The following is a 22,151-nucleotide window of genomic DNA, read 5'->3' on the forward strand; positions in this document are numbered from 1 at the left end:
TTTCAGAGAACCAAAATAAAGATTTGGAGGTCAGATTTTAAATGACAGAAGATATCTGGAGACATTCTATCTATGTTTGAGTCTATGTAATCTTTGTTATGTTTAATAAATGGGATCGGATGCAAAACGGTTCCTGCTGTGAACCATGTAACTACATGTTGTACTGATCCGTTCCTGTGTGGTAAGAGTGCTGACTAGCTGGAAATCAAACTAATGTACAAAATATGGAACTGAAAGCGAGGCTACCGGTTCCACAGTCACGGACTTTGTTGAATCCCATCACACCATTATATAAACCTGCCTCATCTGAATACCACATAGAGCGTAATCGGGTAAAAATAGTGGGACTTCTCGGTTGTGAGTTTCAGATATTTTTATGAACAGCCTGAAAAGAAAAGCAGTAAATGAAACAGAGCCAGTGTGAGAAAGATGGAGCGAGCAAAGGAGAAACCACAGTGCCATTACCAGCTGCTAAGGTGGCTGAAACAAGGCTGTTGCAGGGCATTAGCATCCCTCATCACGACAGGAAATCACTTCCGCAGACTGAACCTATTAAAATCTGGGCCTGAATTAAAATCTCCAAAGCCTGTCAAATGGCATCTCCCGACCACGGAGGGCTCAGTGCTGTTGATGCATCCAGAGAGGGGGGATGAAGAGTGCTTAATATTGATTCACCCGCAGCAGAGGGAAGGCGGTGCGGTTTTCGTGATACTGTGGACTGTGCACAAGCCTGCCGGCCCTGAGAAGCGCTCTAAGTGGGATTTGAGTGAGCTGCCGCATTGGCAGGGATAGAAGATCATTATTCCAGATTTGTCCTAAGGTCCCGTCACTCCGGCTTTGGTCTATGAGAGGAGCTCAACTCTTTTATGCTATCGAGGCATGTTGACTTTGGCTCAGTCGGTCTGTTCATTTGCTGCCATGTTTTGAAATGTCATCAGACAAACTGCAGTGGAAATTACCTCTCATTTTGGTCATTTAGAGAATGTATTGTTCTGTAGTGTCTCCACAGGAAAGTGGACTGAGATTTGGTGTATAAATTTCTGCTAAAAAAAAAATCAATGTCAAACACATTAGGGGCAGAGATGTTGGAAAAAAACTGACATTGTGATATTTAGTGTTTCTGCAATATCTACTGCAAACAGGAATTTACTGTTGTTTTTTTCCAGATGACTTAAATAACTCCATAGTTTTGATATTTCTAGAATCATTGTGGTGAATTTGTAGGGGAGTGCATCTGCAGGAAAGATAAAACTCTCAAAGGCGTCTGACGTAGGTTGTTGCTCGAGTGCCATTCAAATCTGGGTTTGTACAGAGTTTCATGGTGGTGATTTAAATTGTAAAACGAAATAGATGTGTTGCGTGATGTAGTGGCAACAACTGTACGTCACGACTGAAAGAGGACCTGTTACTGGACAACATCATCCTTTCAGGAGCTGAAACAAAACCACACAGCTGACTGAGGCTGCAGGATTATAGACAGAATGATAATCACAATTGTACTTAATTGTATAAACATTGAGATCAAAATGAGCCTGTTTATCAGAATTATTAGGTGATTTAAGAGGCAAAATATTTTTTTAGAACATGTCCTAAAGGCAAATATTCCAGCAATCAAAATGCCTCACTGGCTGAACACCTGCTTAACAATAGACACTAAAATTTACCAATGATCTCATACAATACAGTAAAACCTGGATGGGCAGCTGTGCACAGAGAAGCCTCTTATCTCCACTAAGCAACTCAAACAGGTGTGATACCAAAAATTATATTAAAATGAGTAAAATATGGAGCTCTGAAGTCAGATCTACCAAAGATGAAGCAGGTAATTTTATCTGCATGGGCTGCTTTCCGTGAGCAGAGCATTTTAAACATCAATATCACAATCGATTACATTCACTTCCTTGTGGGAAGCTAAAATCACAATCCTTATTAATCTTCCTTCAATTGTGCAGCTCTGCCAGTGATGTTGCATTTTGGTTTAGCAACCAAATCTTCCTTTTCTCCCCTGATCCACGTCCATTTTGCTGCGGAGACTGCATGGCAACAAAGTCTGTCTTAAAGTTTTACTAAACTCAGTTTATTCAAAAACCCTCAAAAGAGAGGAAATGATGTTCTGTCAGATAGACTTCTATTGTACATTAGCCATGGAAAAAGTGAACTGTGTGAGCTTTTCTTTTTGTATCAAACAACAAATAAGTTGTAACATGATATGTTTGCTTTCATTTGCATCTCTTTACGTCACAGTTCCTGCAATATGACTATTGCATTTGCGTACATGGTGATGCTAAAATGATATATCGTGCAGCCCTGACGCACAAAAAATAAAAACATTCATGCCACTTAGAAAACAACCATCTCATTTAAAATCAACTATTTAATTTATATATGTGCTTGATAGCTTCAAAACAACTACATTCTTCTAGTGTTCATGCAGACTTAGAGTGGATAAAGTTATAGCAGCAACTACAAGCAGCTACCATCAGTCACAACTTTTTCTGCAACAACACAAAATGTGTTTTGTAACTGACAGCACAGTCGTGTGAGCACACCATTAGCTATCTTGGCACAAGCGACACCTTGTGATGTGAGAGCCCTCGAAAGGTTCGTCTTGAAAGAGCAGCTGTGGCGGTGAAGTACTTTAAAGCACCCATTGTGTTTTGAGTTTACTGCTAACAAGAGCTGTGTGCTGTGTGTTTCTCACCTGCCCCCTCCGGTCCGTTTCGTCACTTAGGCTCTTTGTCCTCCAGGGCAGACGAGGACACCAGTTCTCCACCTATCAAACAAGCCGCGCAACATCTGTTCAGCTTAATGCATTTTCATCTTTCAACTGCTCCTAATTACAACAACGCACAAACACAATAAAGCTTAGCACCTGAGAACATACAGACGCACACATATGTCCGCTTACACGCATTAGTATGTTTTTTTCTTTCTTTATTCATCTGCACATCTTTATAGTTTAACAGGTTATGTACTGCAGATGTAAATGAACCCAGCTGTTGTTTTCTGCTGCTGAACTTAGAGGACCGAATATCAAAACACAGCTGCCTCACAAGATCACATACGTATCATATACATCTGATCATGTGTTTTGATGTCTTTGCACTGGCTGCCGACAGAAGGACTGATTTGAAAATGCTCCGTCTGACTTACAAGGCATCAAATGGATCGGCTGCATATTTCCAGCCTTATTACTCTGCATACTCCAGGGGACAGGCTCTGTGGAGATTTTCAGAACCAGAACACAGCTTTTCTCTGTTTGCTGAGGCCTCTATTAGTTTCACTGGCTGGGAAACAATCAAGTGATGTCTTCTTTGGCAAACCCTGCTCTGTTCTGATTACATGAAGTTATTTTTAAATTCCTAACTGTGTGTAAATGGCCACACAAGACAGAATGTGGGACACACCTGCACGCATTTTGACTTTGCAGTCACTTTGGACATCGACTCATCCCGCTGTGATTACATCTGATGAAAATCCAGTTCCCCTCTCCTCCTCAGCCGCTACTTCTGCCTCAGCGTTTCCTTCCCTTTTTTAACAGTTGGCATTTGATCATACAGGAGGTTATGGGGAAGTGATGTGTTGCTTATCTCAGCAATAAGCGATTGCATTGTTTTTCTGTAGGTGTGTTTATTCTCCTTCCTGAACACACTGCGCTACTTGAGCCTCGACCTTCTACCGCTGACATCCATCACGATGTGTTGCCCTTTCTGCTTCGGCCCCTCAACAAGGTTAATGTGGTGGTCAACTCGTATGAATTATACATGGCAAAGGGTGTGTGTTTGAGCTTGAGCCTCCGTGTGTTCTCTTAACGGACAGGCTAAGATGGATTGAGAGACCCATCGCAGCTGTTTTCGAGATGGAAACTACATGCATATCACCATGGCAACGGTGCGATCACATGACCAGGAGTGGAGGCTGAGGGCTGTTAGATTAGGAGGATCGACAGAGAGAGAGAGAGAGAGTAGATGCATCTGTTTTGATTTCTTACTGTTTTTTCATAGCAAATATTATCTGTTTGTGTCCTGTTTCTGTGAACTGGGAGCAGCACTGAAGAGGCTCCTCTCCTCCTAATGGATTTTACTGTTGTCCATTTCACTTCTATTTCCATACAGAACAGGCCAGGCTTTCTGGGCTCCTTCCTTGTTGACTGCAATGCTTTCAGCTCATATGCAATATTCATAACAGGACACTGACCTTTCCAGAGTTGGAGCTATGACTGAAATCTTACTTTTCTTAAAAAATATCCTGCTATTAGTCATCTTCTCTAAAAATAAATACAACAAAATGACCAAGGAAGAGCTCTCCACCAGTTAATACAGACCCTCCCTTGAATCAGCAGTTGATGAAACAATTAAAGATGGAAAGAATCAGAAAACAGAAAAGTAATTAACCACCACGATTTATGGAGGATCTTTGAAATGATACATCACAGCTGAAATATGGGAAGTAGAGCTGTTCTCTGCAGAGTTTAAAGAGTGCAAAACAGTTTAGAAATCAGCATTTTATTAGCGTATTTTTGCATTCAGAAGGTGGTGGGAAATGTGCGTCGTTGTCAGATTACATTTTTGTTTGGATTGTAATTCAAGGAAGAATAGAAGCAACTGCAGAAACTCTCAAAGGCAAATATTAACACCCTTTCTTCAGCTTAATACATTTTAAATCAGACTTTTATTAGATTTAACACCAAGATTCATTCATTACTAGAAAATGAATATCTGGCCATTTGGTGCAGATAAATCATACAAAATTCAAGGTCTAAAAGTGTCCCTTGAAGGGACACAAGCGTCTATATGTTAGTGCTCGTAAATAATGAACGATTCTGCCATGCTGGTCTGGCAGCTTTTTCCCGGGCATGTGTAAAGACTGAGGCAGGGAAGCAAAGTCATTTCACGTCTTCCCTTGTAGGCTGAAAACTCATCCCTTGAAAAAGTGCCTCACACCACAGCGGTCCTCCCCCTCCCTTCCCACTGAATCATCTCCTCTTTCTCCCACACTGTCCTCTTCAGCACACTCTAATTTGCTCTCATAAAAAATGAAATCCCCTTTACCTCTCTCCTTTGCTCTCATTTTTAGCACTTCATTCTTCTGCGATCACTCTCAGGTTACAGGACGCTCTGGCTATGGAGCATTCATTTTTTCTGGGTTGTAGCTGTTTGTTGGAGCTATTGAATCTCACTTGTGTTTAATGTGGAAACAATATTGTTGAGTATTTACAGACCGATGAGGAGAATATAACACTCTTCAATGCATGCATGAAATATTTAGAAATGCCACATTTTTATCACGTCAGGCATTGTTTGGCATTTGCCTGGCACTCTAGGGCTTTTCCTGGCTCTGAATGAGCATTTTCGGGGACGACTACACGCGACAATGTTTCCTTATTTGACAAAAATCTATGCATTTTCCTGTTTTCTGTAAATATAGCGGATGTGGATGCGACAGACGTTGACTGCTGGAGGTCGAAGATAACATATTTAGGTTCAATTTCTGCTTGTTAAACAGCTGTTTCATAAATTTGTATTAAACAATTTGGAGAGGATTTGAATAGCTGTTTTTATTCTCAATTGTTATCATTGTGGTGCAGGTGATTCCAATTTGGCGCCTGGCTAACACCTCTTTGAAGGGAACCAGAAATCCTCTATGCAGGAAAAACCCTGCGCTCATGCTGCTGCATTTTCTTTCTCTTTAATTGTTTGAAGGCAGTTTAGCGGAGAATTATCAATTAGCATTTCCTTTGAGGACCTTACGGAAATCTGGTTAAATTTTGCACAACATCTGAATGGAAAACCTCTTTGCTAACTCCTCCCATGCAATCAAGGGATTAGTTATTCATTGAAATTCAGGAGCACACCTTAGATGCACGTGTGAGTTGTAAGCTATGAGTCATTTTTAGGGTTTTGTAACCACTGTTCCTTCAGTTTGCATACATTTATCAACAATAACTGACCACATGATTAAATGTTAGATGGACTTTGAGCACTTCATAAAGTCATCATGTCGCCATTAATGTTTTTATGAAAAGAACAGCTTACCGTCATACTGTCGCAGTGTCTTGTTGTCAGTCAAATGACTTTTATATGGCAGAAAATGAACTTTAGACTTTACTGACGAACGATATATAGTGATGAATGAGGTTTACAGGAACAAACAGTGGCTTCAAATAAGCTTTTACCTTTTTAGCTGTTGTAAAAAATCAAAGTATATTTTGCTGCCTTTTTGTCTTCACTAATTAACATACAAACATAAAATAAATGTTCTCAATGTACTTCCATTGAGAACATTTCCAAGGTGGAATGTTTTCTTGCACGACACATGAGTTGACATCTACACACCCTAAATATCAACACAACAACTCTGACAAGGGGGTTTTGTTGGCTCTCTTGCTTGACATGCACTTTTGTGATAACTGTATCTTCTTGTTTAACCATCAAAAATGTTACAATCACATCTACAATGTGTCACAAAAAGGTAATCCATGTTGATTTGGTTCCATGTAAGAGGTGGTTTTCAATGCTGTGGTTATCATTTAGCTTCAAATACTCAATCAACAGACGCACACACACACACGACTCACCTCACTGAGGTAGATGAAGAAGGAGCAGGTGGACCCATCCACCCCATAGTTAGAGTAGCAGGAATCTGAGCGCCACATCTCCTTCATCCACTAAGAAAGAAATGGAGAAGGCAAGATTAAAATCTGAAGTCCCCATACTAACTCACTCAAACTCCAATATCAGGGAAATATACTGCACATGCTGTGTGTTAATAGCAGTCTGATGTATTTTATCAGCAAGTGCTATTCAATTCTACTCCGGCATTCACACTGACAACCTAACAACTGTCATTTTCACTCTAATAATAGAGCTCTGTGGCTGAATACAAAAAAGTCAAGCCTGTGTGTCAATTTACCAGCAACTGTGGTGTGTGGCCAGCCTGTGAGAGAATATATATAACAATGTACAGCAGCTGACACCCATCCTCGGTTTGAGAAGCAAAGATTGTGACAGTTATTGGCTTTGCAAAGTCCCCTTTGTCAAGTACATGTAAAAGTCATGCAGTGAACTGCATGGCTAGCTAACAGAAAAAGACTGAGGTTGTTCTGGGGTAGATCTCCTGTGTGAATATGTGGAAATAAATCGATGTGAAAATGTCACTCTTGACTACAACGGATCTATCCTCAATACATTTTCCAGAATGAAGGAAATAGGAAAAACAAGGACAGAGGAAGATTCTGGACATGGACGGAGATGAGAACACTGCGCCTCTGTGTCATGTGGCAGGCAGATTTCTGTGACACTGTCGTTAATGTGGGAGTAGAAGGGCTACTGAGCTAAAATGTGGACTGACAGCTATCCTGCTCAGTTCATAGACGAGAGTACATCATGCATGCTGACTTATAGTAACCGGAGGGAGCAGCACACAATTCAAAGCTGTTTATAGTAGGAAGACTTGGCAGATGGGCTTGGACGGGAGTAGTTTCGGTGGTGAAGGCACAGAGACTACAACCGAAAAAGGTCTATAAAATGATAAAATGGATTTGTCAGATGGTGCAAGCTGAGTGCCGATAGTGAAACTGCTGTGGAGAAGCAGCTTGGTGAATTCTGAAATTTTTAAAGCAAAAAAAATAGGCTCATGTGCAGACTGTGTGTATATGAATTATGTGTGCGTACGCTTGTGCGCTCGTGCATGTGTAGCGAAAGCTTTGGCATCGCCTTGCGCCCAGTTGGAAATGCTGACAGTATCGGTGGAGGATTGGGACTGGCTGAGCAGATGGTGTGTATGATAGGAGCCTATCAGCTTCAGGGCCACCGGTGAATACGCACAGAAAAGCGAAGACATTGGACTGAAATTGTGCATACAGCTGTGTGCGGTTTGTGTCTATGTTATTTGTGAGTTTGCACCTATGTGTTTGTGTGGGTTCCAAGCACCCCGTTGTCCCTAAAAGTTAAATTAAACCTGCCTGACATCTGGTTTCCCAGCCTGCTTATGGAAAACAGGATTGTATGGGACTGTTTGTTTGAAGAGCTGCGGTGCCATGACAGATGTGTAAATAGGTAGATGCATTAGATACGCAAATCTGTCAGTGAATTTCACAGTTAAGTATTCTAACGATTCAACACACACAAAAAAAAGCCTTTTATGTCAGAGAAAGAGTAAATATGAGAGGAACTAAAGGTACCTTATGGAGTTTTTGAATTCCAGTAGCGCTAGTTAGCAAAGTTTTCGCATAATAAGACAAGCACATGAGCAAACACACTTTCCTGCTGCTCGTTTCATTCTGCGACACAGATCATTATCGACTTATCATTGCAAAAAAAAATGATAGAAACACATCTTAAATGACCTGTGTTTAAGTTCTAATATTAGGCCTGAATTACTTCCTTTAGTGGCCTAAACCTTTTAATACAACTTTAATTTCAATTTTGTCTGCGAGTCACTTTCTTAAAAATAACTCCTAAAACCTTAATTCCTCTAATATGTTCAAAACTGCTGTGTTCACAGTGTGTTACCAGGTGTCTTGATCATGAAACTGCTACAAACTCCTGCATACTACATCAACACAATATGCTACCTATCTGTGTAGAAGCTGCACTCCACTACACGAAACATTTTCTGTGTTTGCGCTTGCACTTCCCACAAGATCATTTGTCAGTCAAAACGTGTGGGCATGCGGCTACGGTGTCATTTCTGCAGGCAGTGCTCTTTTCCTTACTCAGGCTACCTACCCAGTTCTTTTACATATTTCAAACCACCTATTCGCAGGAATAAAACCGTGTGAAAGACAGGCGCGGAGAGCGAGATGGAGAGGCTTGTTTTTATGTGTGTTTCGTATGTGTGATTCACCTTGAGCTTGCCCTCGCAGTGAGGGAAACCATCCAAAGGCGGCAGCTCACACTTCTCCTGGGCTCCATTTAGGAGGTCTGGAGGAAGAGAGAGAGAGAGAGAGAGGCAGAGAAAATCAATAAGGTCTAGTCAGTGAGCTCCAAAATTCTTCATCTGTCCGGACCTTTAACAGGATGTATCATTCTTACACTGGAGATGCAAACAGTTACATTTTAGGAATCGCAATAAGGGTCTGAATCAGGAGGGGAAAACGCATGTAGCTCAGCCACCGTCTTTCTAAATATCACATGTGGCTTACAGAGAATCAGGAACCACTGTGAGCCCACAGGAAGCCGAGATGAATGTAATGAACTGCAGCCGTTACAGTCGTGTCGCACATCTATCCCTCCATCTCCTACCATTTTGCCGACACCATTCTATTGTTCCTTTGTTGACTGTTAGATTAACCAAAGGTTATGGGCTAACAAAATTATAATCCCTACAGCAAACACGGAATTAAACCTCCTATTTGCTGTTGTAATTATCATCACCATTTTTCAGCAATAGTAACTCAATATTTCTACATTTATGTTTTAATTTTTAGAGGCAGAGTCTACCATTTTATTCAAATTTCCTAACTATGCACAAGGAATTCATGGGCAACGATGCAGGTATATGAACCACCATTAGTGTTTTATCGCACTGATTAACCCAGTTGATGTATTTTTTTTTACCTGTGTTCAAATTAACTAAATTTAACCAAATGTTCTCACACTTGAGACAGAGGTTCATTTGAATATTAATTCACATGTTAAGTCACGGCAGGTTATCCCAGTGTTTCTTCTACATTCATTTAGGAGTGGCGGGCAGCCATTCCTAAATCTTAGCCGCCGCTCCTTCAAATTTTTATTCTTTAAATTTTGACATTCAGCCTTTCAAAAGCCATTTTCAACTGGCCATTCAATGAATAGGTTGTAAAAACAAAATCTGCAGTCAAATGTCATTTGTTCACACCGCCTCGGCTCCCGGACAGCCTGTCCCAGCTGCTGAAAAAAATCCTACAGGAAACACTATATCCTGATTCCCTTTGCTAATTATAAAGCAGGAGGGCTACAGCTGTATTAACTTAACTGCTGACATCATCTCAACATTTTCTACTGCTGCTGTTGTTGTGCCGACAACAACGCATGCTGAGTCACGGTTGATCGTGACGTGATGGAAAAAGGCAGGTTCATAGTTTGTTTTGTTGCACCATAAACAGGCCTACAGACATGAGTGTGGTAAAGATAAAGGCATGACTGTAAGATCTTAAAATAGAATACTTTTTTTATCATACACTGTAAACGTATTGCTTGCAGATACCAAAAGACACGTCAGTCAACTCTCAAAACGTAACCAAAGCTATGCAATTAAGCTTATTTCGTCTACTTCAAGTGACCTAACACCTTGTCTTTTCTGGGAAATCCCAGCTCACTATCCTCATTTACACCTGAAAGGCAGCTTCAGAAAAGAACACAGTTGGCGTGTGAGCAGCTTGTTGATAAAAAGTCAAGATATGGAGATTTTTGGCAGGTCAACATCCTCATTTTTCCTTTTCAACTGACAAGAAAGATTCCCAGACAGACAAAGGACAAAGCACAAGCCTTGTGTGTGTGCTTTATGAGTATCTACTTCTCGTGTTTTCTCTTGTGGAATTAGATAGATGTACAAAAGCATGAGCAGACAAGAGGGCATCCCATGTGACAGCTAGTACTTCCGTGTCTTGAGAGAATGTGCTAGAAGGTGAAATTGTTCTAATTACTTAGAAATACTCACTCAGAAAAACTCAAAAAGAAATTAGCCTGCACATAATTTTGTTTAAAATGCGATTTTTAGTTTGGTCCAGACTGAAATATCTCAAACACTATTGTAAGATTTCATTTCTCAAAGCGATATTACCCAGATTGCGAGCAGTGTCACCCCATCTCGCACACTGTGGCATGACACACAATCGCTGCTGTCACACGGTCCAAAGTCGTCCTTAGTCTTGCACTGCGGCGTCTGGTTCAATCTCAGCACCTTAGATCAGTTGCATTTGGAGTCTGTGGACTGACAGATGGCAACTGCCCATTACTCTGTGGTCAGAGATGACTGTCAGCCAGCAGGATCACCTCTGGCTCTGTAATCTGCACTCCATAACAGCGAAAAACCACAAAGAGCAGAGAAGTCACGCCAGTTAAGGCCACAATGATGCAAGCAGATCAAGATCGTAAAACCTTTTTTTTTTCTTCTGAACTTCAATAAAATCATCATGGAGCTGCGTTTAGGGAGGTAGTTACTCCGCGCTGCTTTAAACATCCCTGGAGGCCGGTATCACCGTAGGATTAGCATGCACAGCTCGCACGCAAACTTCCATTTCATATAATCATCTTTTGTTTGATATCGCCATTCAGAGACGTCATCACCGCTGACCTTTACTGCCAGAATATAAATAATGCAAAACGTTAGGCTATGTAGTGAATAGATAAAAGCCGAGAGGCAAACACCGGATTGATGTAATGAGTTTGTGGGTGGTATTTTTGGGGAGGAGGGTGTTTATCGAGGTATGAAGCTAATCAGCGTCTCCAGCGGTGGGTCAGGCTTCTGCCGGTGTGGGTGGTGGGCGGAGAAGCGTCTCATGCCTCGCGTTCGCCGTTGATTCGGTGTATTTGCGCTGACTGCGATAAACAGATATTCTACCGGTAAACTTGTTTTTTTTTTTTCCCCTCCTCTCTCCCTCTTTTCATATCAGTGTGAAAAACATAGCTCGCTCGCACTCTGTAGTTTATATCAGGGAAGAATGAGAGATAAAAGAGAAATGATGACATGCTATCAAAAAACCTCAACGATTAGATGGAAAACTACAAGTTTCCATCCGCAGCCATTATCTCGAGAAAGTGCAAGAGGGGGATTTTGGGTATGTGCAGGGCTGTAGGAGGGTTTGACGCACAATCTGTAGTCGATTAACTACAAGGACTTAGTAGATAAAATGTTTTACAGTGGCACAGTGAAGCTCGGGTTGACTGAAAATTCACAATCCTTCTGTGTAACATTTCACACTGCTGTGCATCGCCTTCTTTACATGGATTCCACCTGGATAGATAAACCTGGTTCTGCTACATGCTATGTATTAGTGTAAACTGAACCATCTGTGTTACTGTAATCAAAGTAAGATTATTCCTTTTTGCAAGAGGAAACAAAATAGCAGCCAACTGAAAGCACTCCCACTACTGAGACTTTTATCAAATAAACAGATGCCAAGCACACCAGACGTCAACATTCTTTGTTTTCCCGTTACAGTTCAGAGTAAAGGGAATTACCTGGTTGGATTTGATCCTCCAGTTTAGAGGGAGCGTAATCTGAATAACACCTCTCAGCACAGAGCTGTAATAGGCCGGCTAATAACAGTCATTTTGAAGTGTAACATGCCAAACAGCTATTTTTCTATTATTCCAAGTTTTCAATGAGAGTTTAATGGTATGCAGGGAAGAGGAGGGAAGCAGAGGGAGGCCAGTGAGACGCTCCGGATGGAGTCAGAATGTCACAAGACGCACACAATACACAATACGAGCCTCTTATTATTTCTAATGGCAGCAGGAATCAAGCTATAAATGAGAGGATTAAAGCGTTTTTTTTTTTTTAAACGGAAGAATAGTGAATTCCAGTCCCACCTTTGAACTGCGTTACATGTGGTCTGCATAGAAACACACGTTACTTGCTTTCAAAGAGGAATTTCAAGCTTGTATTGTAATGCGCACAGGGTTGAGCCTCCCCGGAGAGTTACATGGGAGGTACAAAGAGAGAAGAATGAGGCGCATGCCAGCAGGAAGGTATTGTGTTACACTGTACGGGTTGTTGCACTGCAGGTAATTATGGGACCCTGAGCCGTCAAAATTCCCATTCTTTGTTTCTTGGGGGTCAATATTCAGTCAAATCTCAAAGACACCTTCTGGTACAAATTAAGTTAACATCTCAATATGGTGTTTTTTTACATGTTAGAGGATGGAAAAAGCTTACAACAAATTCAGATTTCCAGAATTGAATACAAACCTAAGGAAGCAATCTTTTCTTCTCATAGGTTAGAGCTTTCCATGTCGTTATATTTGTTTGAATTACTTTTTATTCAAGCTTGTCATTGTGTTATGTAGAGTAGTTCTACAGTGTTTGAGTAGAATGGTAGGTGAGCTGGTGTGCTCGAGCTGCAGTGCGAGGGGAGGGGTGGATGGAAAAGACAAAGATCTGTGCATTCTAGAGAAAGCAGTAGAGTGGTTACATCTAAGCCATTTTAATTTATTTAATAAGAGGTTTATTAACAACCTGAGAGGTACTTATTACATACTATTAGATTTATTGTGACTTACAGGTTTTGGAGGATTCTAACATACTTTGTAGGAATCCCACTGAAAACTTTAGTTTGTTAACTCGCATAAAAATTATGGAAAGATTCACTCATTACAGTCCAACCATCTGCCTGAGAATGATCATGTTTTTAAGTTTTGTTCAGTGCGGTAGATAGTTATCTGAGCCTCAGTATTCTGCAAACAGGAACTGACATGTCTGACAAGTTTTTTTTTGTTTGTTTTTTTTGTATAGCTGATTCAGATTATTAGTAATCAAGGAGACTGATAACAGATTTTTGAACTCTTCGACTCCAATTTCAACTCTAAAGCAATGGTGGAATTCCTTTTCCTATCCATGTTTTACATATTTTCGCAAGAGACGTTTTCAACATTAATCCTTTTGTGCTAATAGGCTATTAACCGTAACGTGTGACCAATCAGATAGTGCCTTGGGCAGAACATTGCCTGAGATCACACAGAGACTATAGATATAAACTAAGAGCTGGATCCGACACAAAGTAGCGCATTTTTAAATTAATCAGCCAGGCCGATAATCATCCTGTTTTCAAGTTTTCTTTAGTCTCAGAGACAGTTGTTTCTACATCCATGGGCACATTACCAGCAGGAACTGATAACGGCTAATTCAGCATGCCTTTAATGATGCCCATTGGCCAAAATGTAAACTAATAAAGGCTAAAAAAAAGATGGCTGGAATCTTGCCGACAGCTGACTAACTGACTCCGTGGCGGTATTATCCTTCCATTTAACCAAAGCATCACGAGAACTGGTCCAAAATCTGGGGGCTGTGTTGACTGTGTTTATTCAAAAGTGCAGCCTAAACAAACCTGACTTGTGACTTTGGTAAAGGGCTTGTCTTGTGCGGTACACAACAGACACAGTGAGTTGCTGTTATTCCGTCCCTCGGATACACCCGGCCATCCAATCAGCGTGCCAACCAACCAGTTGACCAACCAGACAAAACAGCCCATCATTCACCCTGTCACTCAGCCAGTCGGCCAGCGAGTGCCAACGCCACCAGGCAAATCTTCTCCTAGCTTTAATCAAGCAGAAGAAGCTGCTGCCAAGGAGGAGCTAAATATAGCTCCTTTCATAATCAAACACGAGAGAGGTGGTGCTGTTTCAAAGGGAGCCATTTCCTCGTTATTCACCTCCACCACGGCGGCGAAGTTTCGACAAAATGACTCGCTCCATAGAAAAGCATTATTTTCCACAACGAATCACTTGCTGCTTCCCATTAAAAACCGAGAAAGGCCCGGTTAGAGCAACACCCACTGGCGGACTGTCAAGGAGTATTAGCAGAGATTTTACTGACCAGGAAAATTCACATGCAAACATCAGCTAACTGATGCAGCAGCAGCAGCTCATTTGCTGTCTGACATAAGAGCGCCGCGCCGAATAGGGTGACGCGAGGTGTGACTGACGCGCTGAAACGATAATGTGAGGTGAAAAGCCAAGCACCAAACCGCACCTCAGTCTGGTGGGCACGGGAATAGAGAAGCCAGGGCAGGAATAGCACATAAAGCTAAAATGACAAACCTTATTTAAACGGTATTCACAAAGTGCTTTCAACCCCAATCAAATAGAAGACGATAAAGGGGTTCATTTGCAGTAGCGGCACAAGTAAAATGATCCAAATTGAGGGTGGACAGCGTATAAAACTAAAAATAATGAGGTAAAGGCACATTAAGAGGTGTTATTAAATGTTCAGAGAACCAGAGGCAGAAAACAGATGAGATCATTCAAACTTGCATAAGATGTCCAAGAGGCTCTCGCAGCACTGAGGTCACCATTAGCCTGCTCCCAGCACACATTGTTGGCCATTCGATAGCCCTTAAATAGCATCATCTCTGAACAATATGTGCTAGTCCACACACACACACACAGAGGGTTATTTTTCCCTCTCCGTCCCTGCAAGTCCATGAGGTAATCTGACATTTGACAAGTCCAGAATTGGATTGAGGACATCTGGTTTACGCTACATCTGGTTTGTGTTATTCTTTTTCTTGTGTACTTTGCTCACTTTCTTTTCCCCATCTCTCCCTATTGCTCATTGATTTTATTCTCAGGAACTCTGAGCTAAAAAAAAAAAAAAAACCTTCCTTCAGATACTATGAAATATGCCAGGGCCCAGCTTCAGTGACACAATTTGGTCAGTTGGAACCTAAATAAGTGACTTAATTTACTGGCATATGAGAAAAGGCTTGTGACAATCCGCATACCAGGATCTCAACGATGCAAATTTCTTAACAGAGATACTCCAGTATTGAACAGAAGTAAATTATGTGGAAAGTGTCACCATGGAGATGCCTCTGAATTTTGAAAAGTAGAAAAAAAAAAATCAAGGGTGAAAAGTGCAGTTTTTCCCCATCACCGTGTCCTCTGATCCACTGGCTTAGAAACACTAATTTTAGATGCACTTTGCGAGAAGAAGCAGATGTATCGACGTGTGAGTTTATGTGTATTTGTGTGTGTGTGTGTGTACGTCTCAGCGGCAGCTCATCAATTAGACAGGAGGCAGGCTGGCTGATGAACGTCGCAGCCGCAGAGCTCCAACAGCTGTGCAGGTGGAGAGATCGGGGACTATCAATGAGGAGCAACGAGAACAAGTTCAGCTCAGTTTGGCTGTTTTTTATTTGCTCACCGGGCGTCACTGTGCCAAGAGTTGGCAATCCTGATTATGAACTGACTCCTTAACAAGCAATGAGCATGTTCTAGCATAAGAAGCCGATAAATGCTGTTGTTCAGTGCGGTTGGGCTTTCGAATGCTAACAATAAATCTGTTTTACCTTAAATATGGCAGGCAAATGATTAATATTGACCTTAACTGGACCCTGCTTGTCATTTTTATCTTCTAATCTGACAGGAGTGGAGAATGGGAAAAGCTCACAAACAGAACAGGAAATTGCATGACAGCATATCTTAGAGGAGCAGGAGATAAAACGTCATGTGACACTGGTCAGACATAAAATTCAGCCCCCAATCAACAAGCAATACGCAGCTCTCTGTCTCCACAGCTGTTTGTGTACACAGTGAGGTTCGATTGTATGCTCCAGATGAAATCTCCAAACATTATATTACCGCGAAAACACACACACACACACACTAAAGGGCTTCTGTAGGCCTGCCCGCCACCTGAAGGCACACAGCAGGATAACACACACCAGAGGGGCTTCCCAGTGTGAAGGGCACGTGTCTGGAGATGGTCGAAACACGTCTCTCTCTCTGCCTCTGGTCTACACAAGTGTTCCACAGAAAAGTCCTGGAGGCAAATAAACCAAATCCCAAATTTCCCCCATGTTGCCCCGATCTCCGGCCCACGTCGAGTTTCCTCTTTCTCTCCCTTTCTCTGCTGCACAGACCGCAAAGTCTGGCTGTAATCAATCCCTCTTTTGTGCTCGAGCAATCTGATCGGCCCAGTGTTCTCGACGAAAATATCCACGAGGAAGATGCAGATTTTGCACCGAGAGCGGCGCGAGGACACAATGCTGCCAGAAAGCCTTGATTGCAGAACTATGACTAATGTTCCACTGTTGATTCGAACAAATGGTGGAAAGCTGCTGGTTGAGGCTGTGAGACTGGCTGCACTTTGAGGCGTCATGTCACCAAAGAACTTGTTATTGCAATGAGAGACTTAATCTGTCGGCTGAGTCTAAAAAAAAAAAAACTAGTTCGATAGAAATGTTCCCTTTCATCTGAAAGGCTTAAAACAAGGAAACGTTTTTGGACCACCTGCTCGCCATATGCATTTCCTGTAAACAGAGGAGTGAGAAACTGCTTTGTTTGCTCTAGTTTAAGTCACAGACACTGCAGTGGAGCTGAAAACATTCTCATGAGAAAAGCAGCTTTAGAGCCACAGAGCTTGTGCCATGGAAGAACCAGAAGATCATCACACCTTCACATTGCAGTTCCCTTTTTTTGGTTTAAATGCATGTGTGAACTCATAACACATCTCTGAACAAGTGTGTGAGACTATACACTTATCAGTCACTGTGTGTAAATATATGCCTGGTGTGGATCCTGCCACTCTTGCTTGAAGAAAAAAAAATCCTCTGCAGTGAATGTAAGATGAGGCTGGATGTGTTGTGGATGTTTGCGTATATTATGTACAAATCTGTTTGCATGTCCATTCAAAATAAAAAAAAATAAAAAAGCAATAATAAAAAGCTATGCCTGGGGAAATGGTTGATATTTGGTAGAAGGAGTGAGCGCAGATTATACGTCTTAAGAGGCCGGGGTAGCGGCTTAAGCCAACACAACAAAACTGGAACAGAGAAAGAGGAGACAATGGAGGACAGAGGATGCAGAGAGGGAGAAAGAGTGCAGCATACAAAGAGGGAAAAAGCCACGGAGTATGCAGAGAGCAAGGACAAACGAGACAGTGAAGAGAGGCACAGAATACAATGAGAAAGACGACAAGCAAGAAAGACTATTCTTATTTACTTCGTGCATTCAAACACTGGGGTTCCCACTACAGCCCTAATGGAAAAAAGGTCCACAACACACCCAGAAATTGCACAATGTTTTCGAAATCCCATAATTAGACGAGCCCCTGCAAAACATTTACAGAAGAAGCAGCGGGGGGAAGTTGAGACGGTGAAAAACTGGGGTGCACGTGTCGCAGCCAATGGCGCGTCAGCCCCAGATGTTCCTCCCGTTCCACCCAGGCCTTCTCAATCCGCTACAAGCCCAAGGGGGCTGAGCCAGGCTGAAAAGGGTAGAAAAAAAAAAAGAGATGGTGTGTGAATGTTGAGGTTCAGGGGCCTTGTGTGTGAATTCAGAGTGGCCTCAACTCAGTTTTTTTAAACTCATCTGGAGTCGAATGGTGAAGAAACAGATTTGTAGGAAACATGTTTTGAATTAAAAACGCCCTCTTCCATCCACTACTTTTTTTGTTTCATCACATGATGAAGCAAGCATTTGTAGTTATGGTTTCAAATGCATAAATATGAAAGAAATAACATAATTATTTTAAGCTTGAATAACTTAACCTACCTATTAAGATGACTTTACCTGCTTTCTAATGTGTTTCAAGGTCATTTCTTCAGCTGTACATATTTTTTCATCAGTGTAAATATAATTACCTGTATGTGCTTTTCATTCCTATGTTAGGACAAAATAAATACCTGAGTGCCTTGGTAAATGAAATGGATTCAAAGTAAGGTAATCAAATTCAGAACAAACCTTTTCTCTTGTGGTCTTTTTAAAATGGGTAGTTAAAACTTGTCAGAAATGATCAATATTAAAAAAAAAAAACAAATTAATAAAATAATATCACAGTCAAAATCAAAAATCCAATCATTAAAGAGCTTGATATTATTTGTAGCTTAGGATCAAACAGCTCAACAGCTTATAAAAGCGGGCTAAATGCACTTTCCATTTTCAATAAAACACAATTTCTTTGCAGGCAGTTTCCGATTCCACAGCGTCCATTATGCATGTTTGCTTCTGCTATTTAGATAAATTGAATATGATTTTGCATGAAAACAGTACTTTCAGGATGCGATGGAGCACTTTCATTGGTCGGTGGACTATTGTTTTTTCCAAGCAGCACCCTGAAGGTCAAACAGTAGACTTTCAGTTGCTAATTGGGAGCACTGAAGCAATTAAATTAGGGTCTTAGCAAAGCAGCATTACTTGTATATTTTGTTGCTCTTTGCTTGGTTAAAAAAAGGTTTCAATTTACCTGGGAGTAAATGAGAATAGGACGTCTCAAAACTACCTTAAAGAGAGTCTGCTGTGTCCAGCAGCAGACAGCTGGCATCCCTTGATATGAATTGTACAACTGTGAGGCAGCATGAGTTTATCTTTCTGTCTCTGTGATAAACAACAGAAGTTAACATGGACACATCTGACTTACATTTGAATATGTTGTATATATTATAGCTCTTGTGTCCTGAGGGAATATTTTCTCAATTCTGCTTCCAGGAGAGCAGGAATCAGCCTGATTTAAGCATAAATATGTGAAAGATAGAGCACATGCTGCGTGATGATCTCACAAGCCCTGTCAACAATGCCTCAGGATGCACTCTCGGGCTCTTATGCACTGCAGTGCCAGGCGGAAAGCTGTCTGCAGCTTCTTGCCGTTTGTTTACAACGCTGCTATAAGAGATCTGATGCACTCCATATGGGAGGGATCTTCAGGGACCTGCGATAGCACAGCAGAAGATACAGGCAGAGAATTCACACTCCTGTACACAGCACAGTTTGAGGCGATGGATACCATATGCGAATGAAAATATGCACACACACAATCAACGGTCGCAGTGGAGGAGCCTGTCTGTGCTTGTTGCCCGTCGGTGTGTGTGAGGGGGAAAGTACTGGAGGGGTTCAGTCCAAAGTTAAGCTCTGGAACAAGCAGGTGAGCAAAAGATGTGGAGCCGGTGGGGGGGAAGAAACACTTTCCTTTCAGATCTCTAAATCAAAAGCATCAAAACAGGTCTGCAGGTTCAGATCTGTGCATCACGCAGGTTTCACTCTTTGTTTTAACTCACTGAATACTTGGTTCTACGTCAACAGAAAGAAATAAAAAGAACCAGGCTGCAATCGAAAATATTTTCAGTGTCGATTATTTTCTCCATTGGTATCTAGAACACATTTAAGAAGCTGGATCAGATTTTTTTTTTCCTAAAAATTATTATATATGTATGAACAAATAATAAATAAAAGGTATGTTTTTGTTTTTTGTTTTTTTAAATTGCCAAAACCACATCATTCATTACAGGGAGAAACCAGGAGCGACCTTCTGATTTTCAACCGCATGGTCCTTGAACTAATCATGTGTTACTCCACCTAATTAAAATTCCAAGTAGAAAAATATTTTTCAATTACTGGTAGCAGCTGTGGGCACTTGAAAAAAGGTTTTTAAAATGTTCCCTTTTGGTTTTCTTTTTTTTTTTTTTCCCATGGCATACATTTTTAAATTGCCAAAATTAAATCATTCATCAGAGGGAGAAATTGTAAAACTAGGAGCAATCTTCCAATTTTCATGAAAAGATAAATCAGATGATTTATGGCATTTGCCTGCGTCACACTGCACAGAAGACATATTTGGCTGCGCTGTTTCCATTGAGGCACACGACGTTATATTGGAGTTAAAAATGAGCCCACAGTGAGTAAAAATGTAACAACGCCCAGAGACTGCTTGGGGTTGAGAAAGGTAATTTAATATTTGATGGTGAATTGAATAATTCATCAATTAATTAATTGATTAATTGTTGTAAAAAAAAAAAAGAGAATGATAGGCATTATTAAAGGCTGAACTCCGTGGAGGCGCTCCTATCCCACACACATCCTACAAAATGGCTACTGTTGAAAGTTAGACGTGGACCTTAGAATTTTAATGTGTATGATTTTACTGTACTGTTGCCTCGCAGCAAGAAGGTTGTCGGTTCGCGTCCCGGTGGGAGTCTCCATGTTCTCCCCGTGCAGCGTGGGTTCTCTCCGGGTTCTCCGGCTTCCTCCCACACAGTCCAAAAACATGTTGAGGTTAATTGGTGATTCTAAATTGTCCATAGGTGTGAATGTGAGTGTGCTTGGTTGTCTGTCTCTAAGTGTAGCCCTCTGATAGACTGGTGACCTGTCCAGGGTGTCCCCTGCCTTCACCCTAAGTCGGCTGGGATAGACTCCAGCCCCCCATGACCCTCATGAGGATTAAGCGGTGTGTAGAAAATGGATGGATGGATGATTTTACTGTAGTCAAACCCCATTTTGATGCTGTTAAAGCTCATTTGGTAATTACAAAATTAAACGTCTACAGAGCAGCCGACTGTTCATGGCAGAGTCTTGCATTCCCGCTCTGGATTCAACGTGTATGAACAAGTTGGGAGAATTTAACTCTCTTTACATTGTGCTACAAAGCTAACATTTCCTACGGCCACTGCTGTACACACAAGTGGCGAAAGTGTTTTTTTGTGAGTGTGAAGGAGCCACTGGAAACACAACGTATTCGTCATTGCAAATCAGGTCAAATCAGCCAGGACTAACAATTACAAATTCAAACTGGAAGGAAAACTAAAATGGATATCAATAATTCATCTTTTTCTTTCAGTATCTTCATCTATTCACAAGGTCACTGTTCCAAAACAACGAGATGAGCAAAGGTGAAATGAAAACACAGCGCAATACTGTAAATCACCACATCTGGGAAATGATCGATTGTAATTCTGGCTTCAATTATGCTGCTACTCATTGTACAGTAGACTGCAGGGTGATGAGTGTCAGGATTCATGCAAGTGTTTAAAAGTGTGTGGGAGTGGACAGCATCTCTCAGCAACTTATTAGCAGCGAGCGGGATTGTGTGCATGTGTGTACTTTATTAGTATTGATCTGTATACCGAATGAGTAAACAGGCCTTCCAGAACATAATGGGAGCCCACGGACTCTGCTCCAAATCCAAGATAGATTTCAGTATTAAAATGGTAATTGTATGGTGATTGGATACCCGACATATATAGATTCAATATTTCAGGAAAGAAAGTTCTCCTCCAAATTGTTTTGGACAAGCAACGATGTCAGCTAAAAAAGAAAATAAAAAAACAAGGACCAGCAAAATCATGCAGTAAGCAGGTCAGCTCCAATCCCCAGCAGAAACACTGTCCTTGTCCCTTTTCTTTGTTGACATTGAGGCCTTGGATCTCATCTTTCACAGTGAATGGCAAATAGAGACGCTAGCGGATCAATAGCTGAAAGAGACAAAGCAGTGAAGATGCCCTGAGCTGTGAACGCAAGCGTCTCTGTTTACAGAAAAAAAAAAAAAAGAAAAAAAAGGAGCCGTAAATCAGCCAAACATCGGTGTGGCTGAGATGGAAGGAACATTGATAACCTTAAACACCAGCAAGGGGAGAAGAAATATATCGCAGAGGGAACGAAATGGAGAAAGAGAGAGAGCGAGGGGCAGCTAGATGGCTGCAAATCACCGCCTGACCATTCATTACATCTGTCTCCACG

General features: G+C 41.4%; 1 protein-coding gene across 2 annotated transcripts in view; it reads right to left on the minus strand.

The window, feature by feature from the left end:
* The window catches only part of mgat5 (alpha-1,6-mannosylglycoprotein 6-beta-N-acetylglucosaminyltransferase), a 92,011-nt gene that overhangs the window by 47,054 nt on the left and 22,806 nt on the right, over positions 1-22,151 (minus strand). For both annotated transcript variants that reach the window (XM_008297769.1, XM_008297768.1), the window contains exons 4-6: positions 8,848-8,924; positions 6,578-6,667; positions 2,702-2,773 (exon numbers count right to left, since the gene is read on the minus strand). In XM_008297769.1, coding sequence (XP_008295991.1) covers positions 2,702-2,773; positions 6,578-6,667; positions 8,848-8,924 — 239 coding nt within the window. The remainder of the gene's footprint in view (positions 1-2,701; positions 2,774-6,577; positions 6,668-8,847; positions 8,925-22,151) is intronic.

This window comes from Stegastes partitus, unplaced genomic scaffold (assembly GCF_000690725.1).
Source record: "Stegastes partitus isolate 25-593 unplaced genomic scaffold, Stegastes_partitus-1.0.2 Scaffold1246, whole genome shotgun sequence".
In the NCBI taxonomy this organism is placed as follows: Eukaryota; Metazoa; Chordata; class Actinopteri; family Pomacentridae; genus Stegastes; species Stegastes partitus.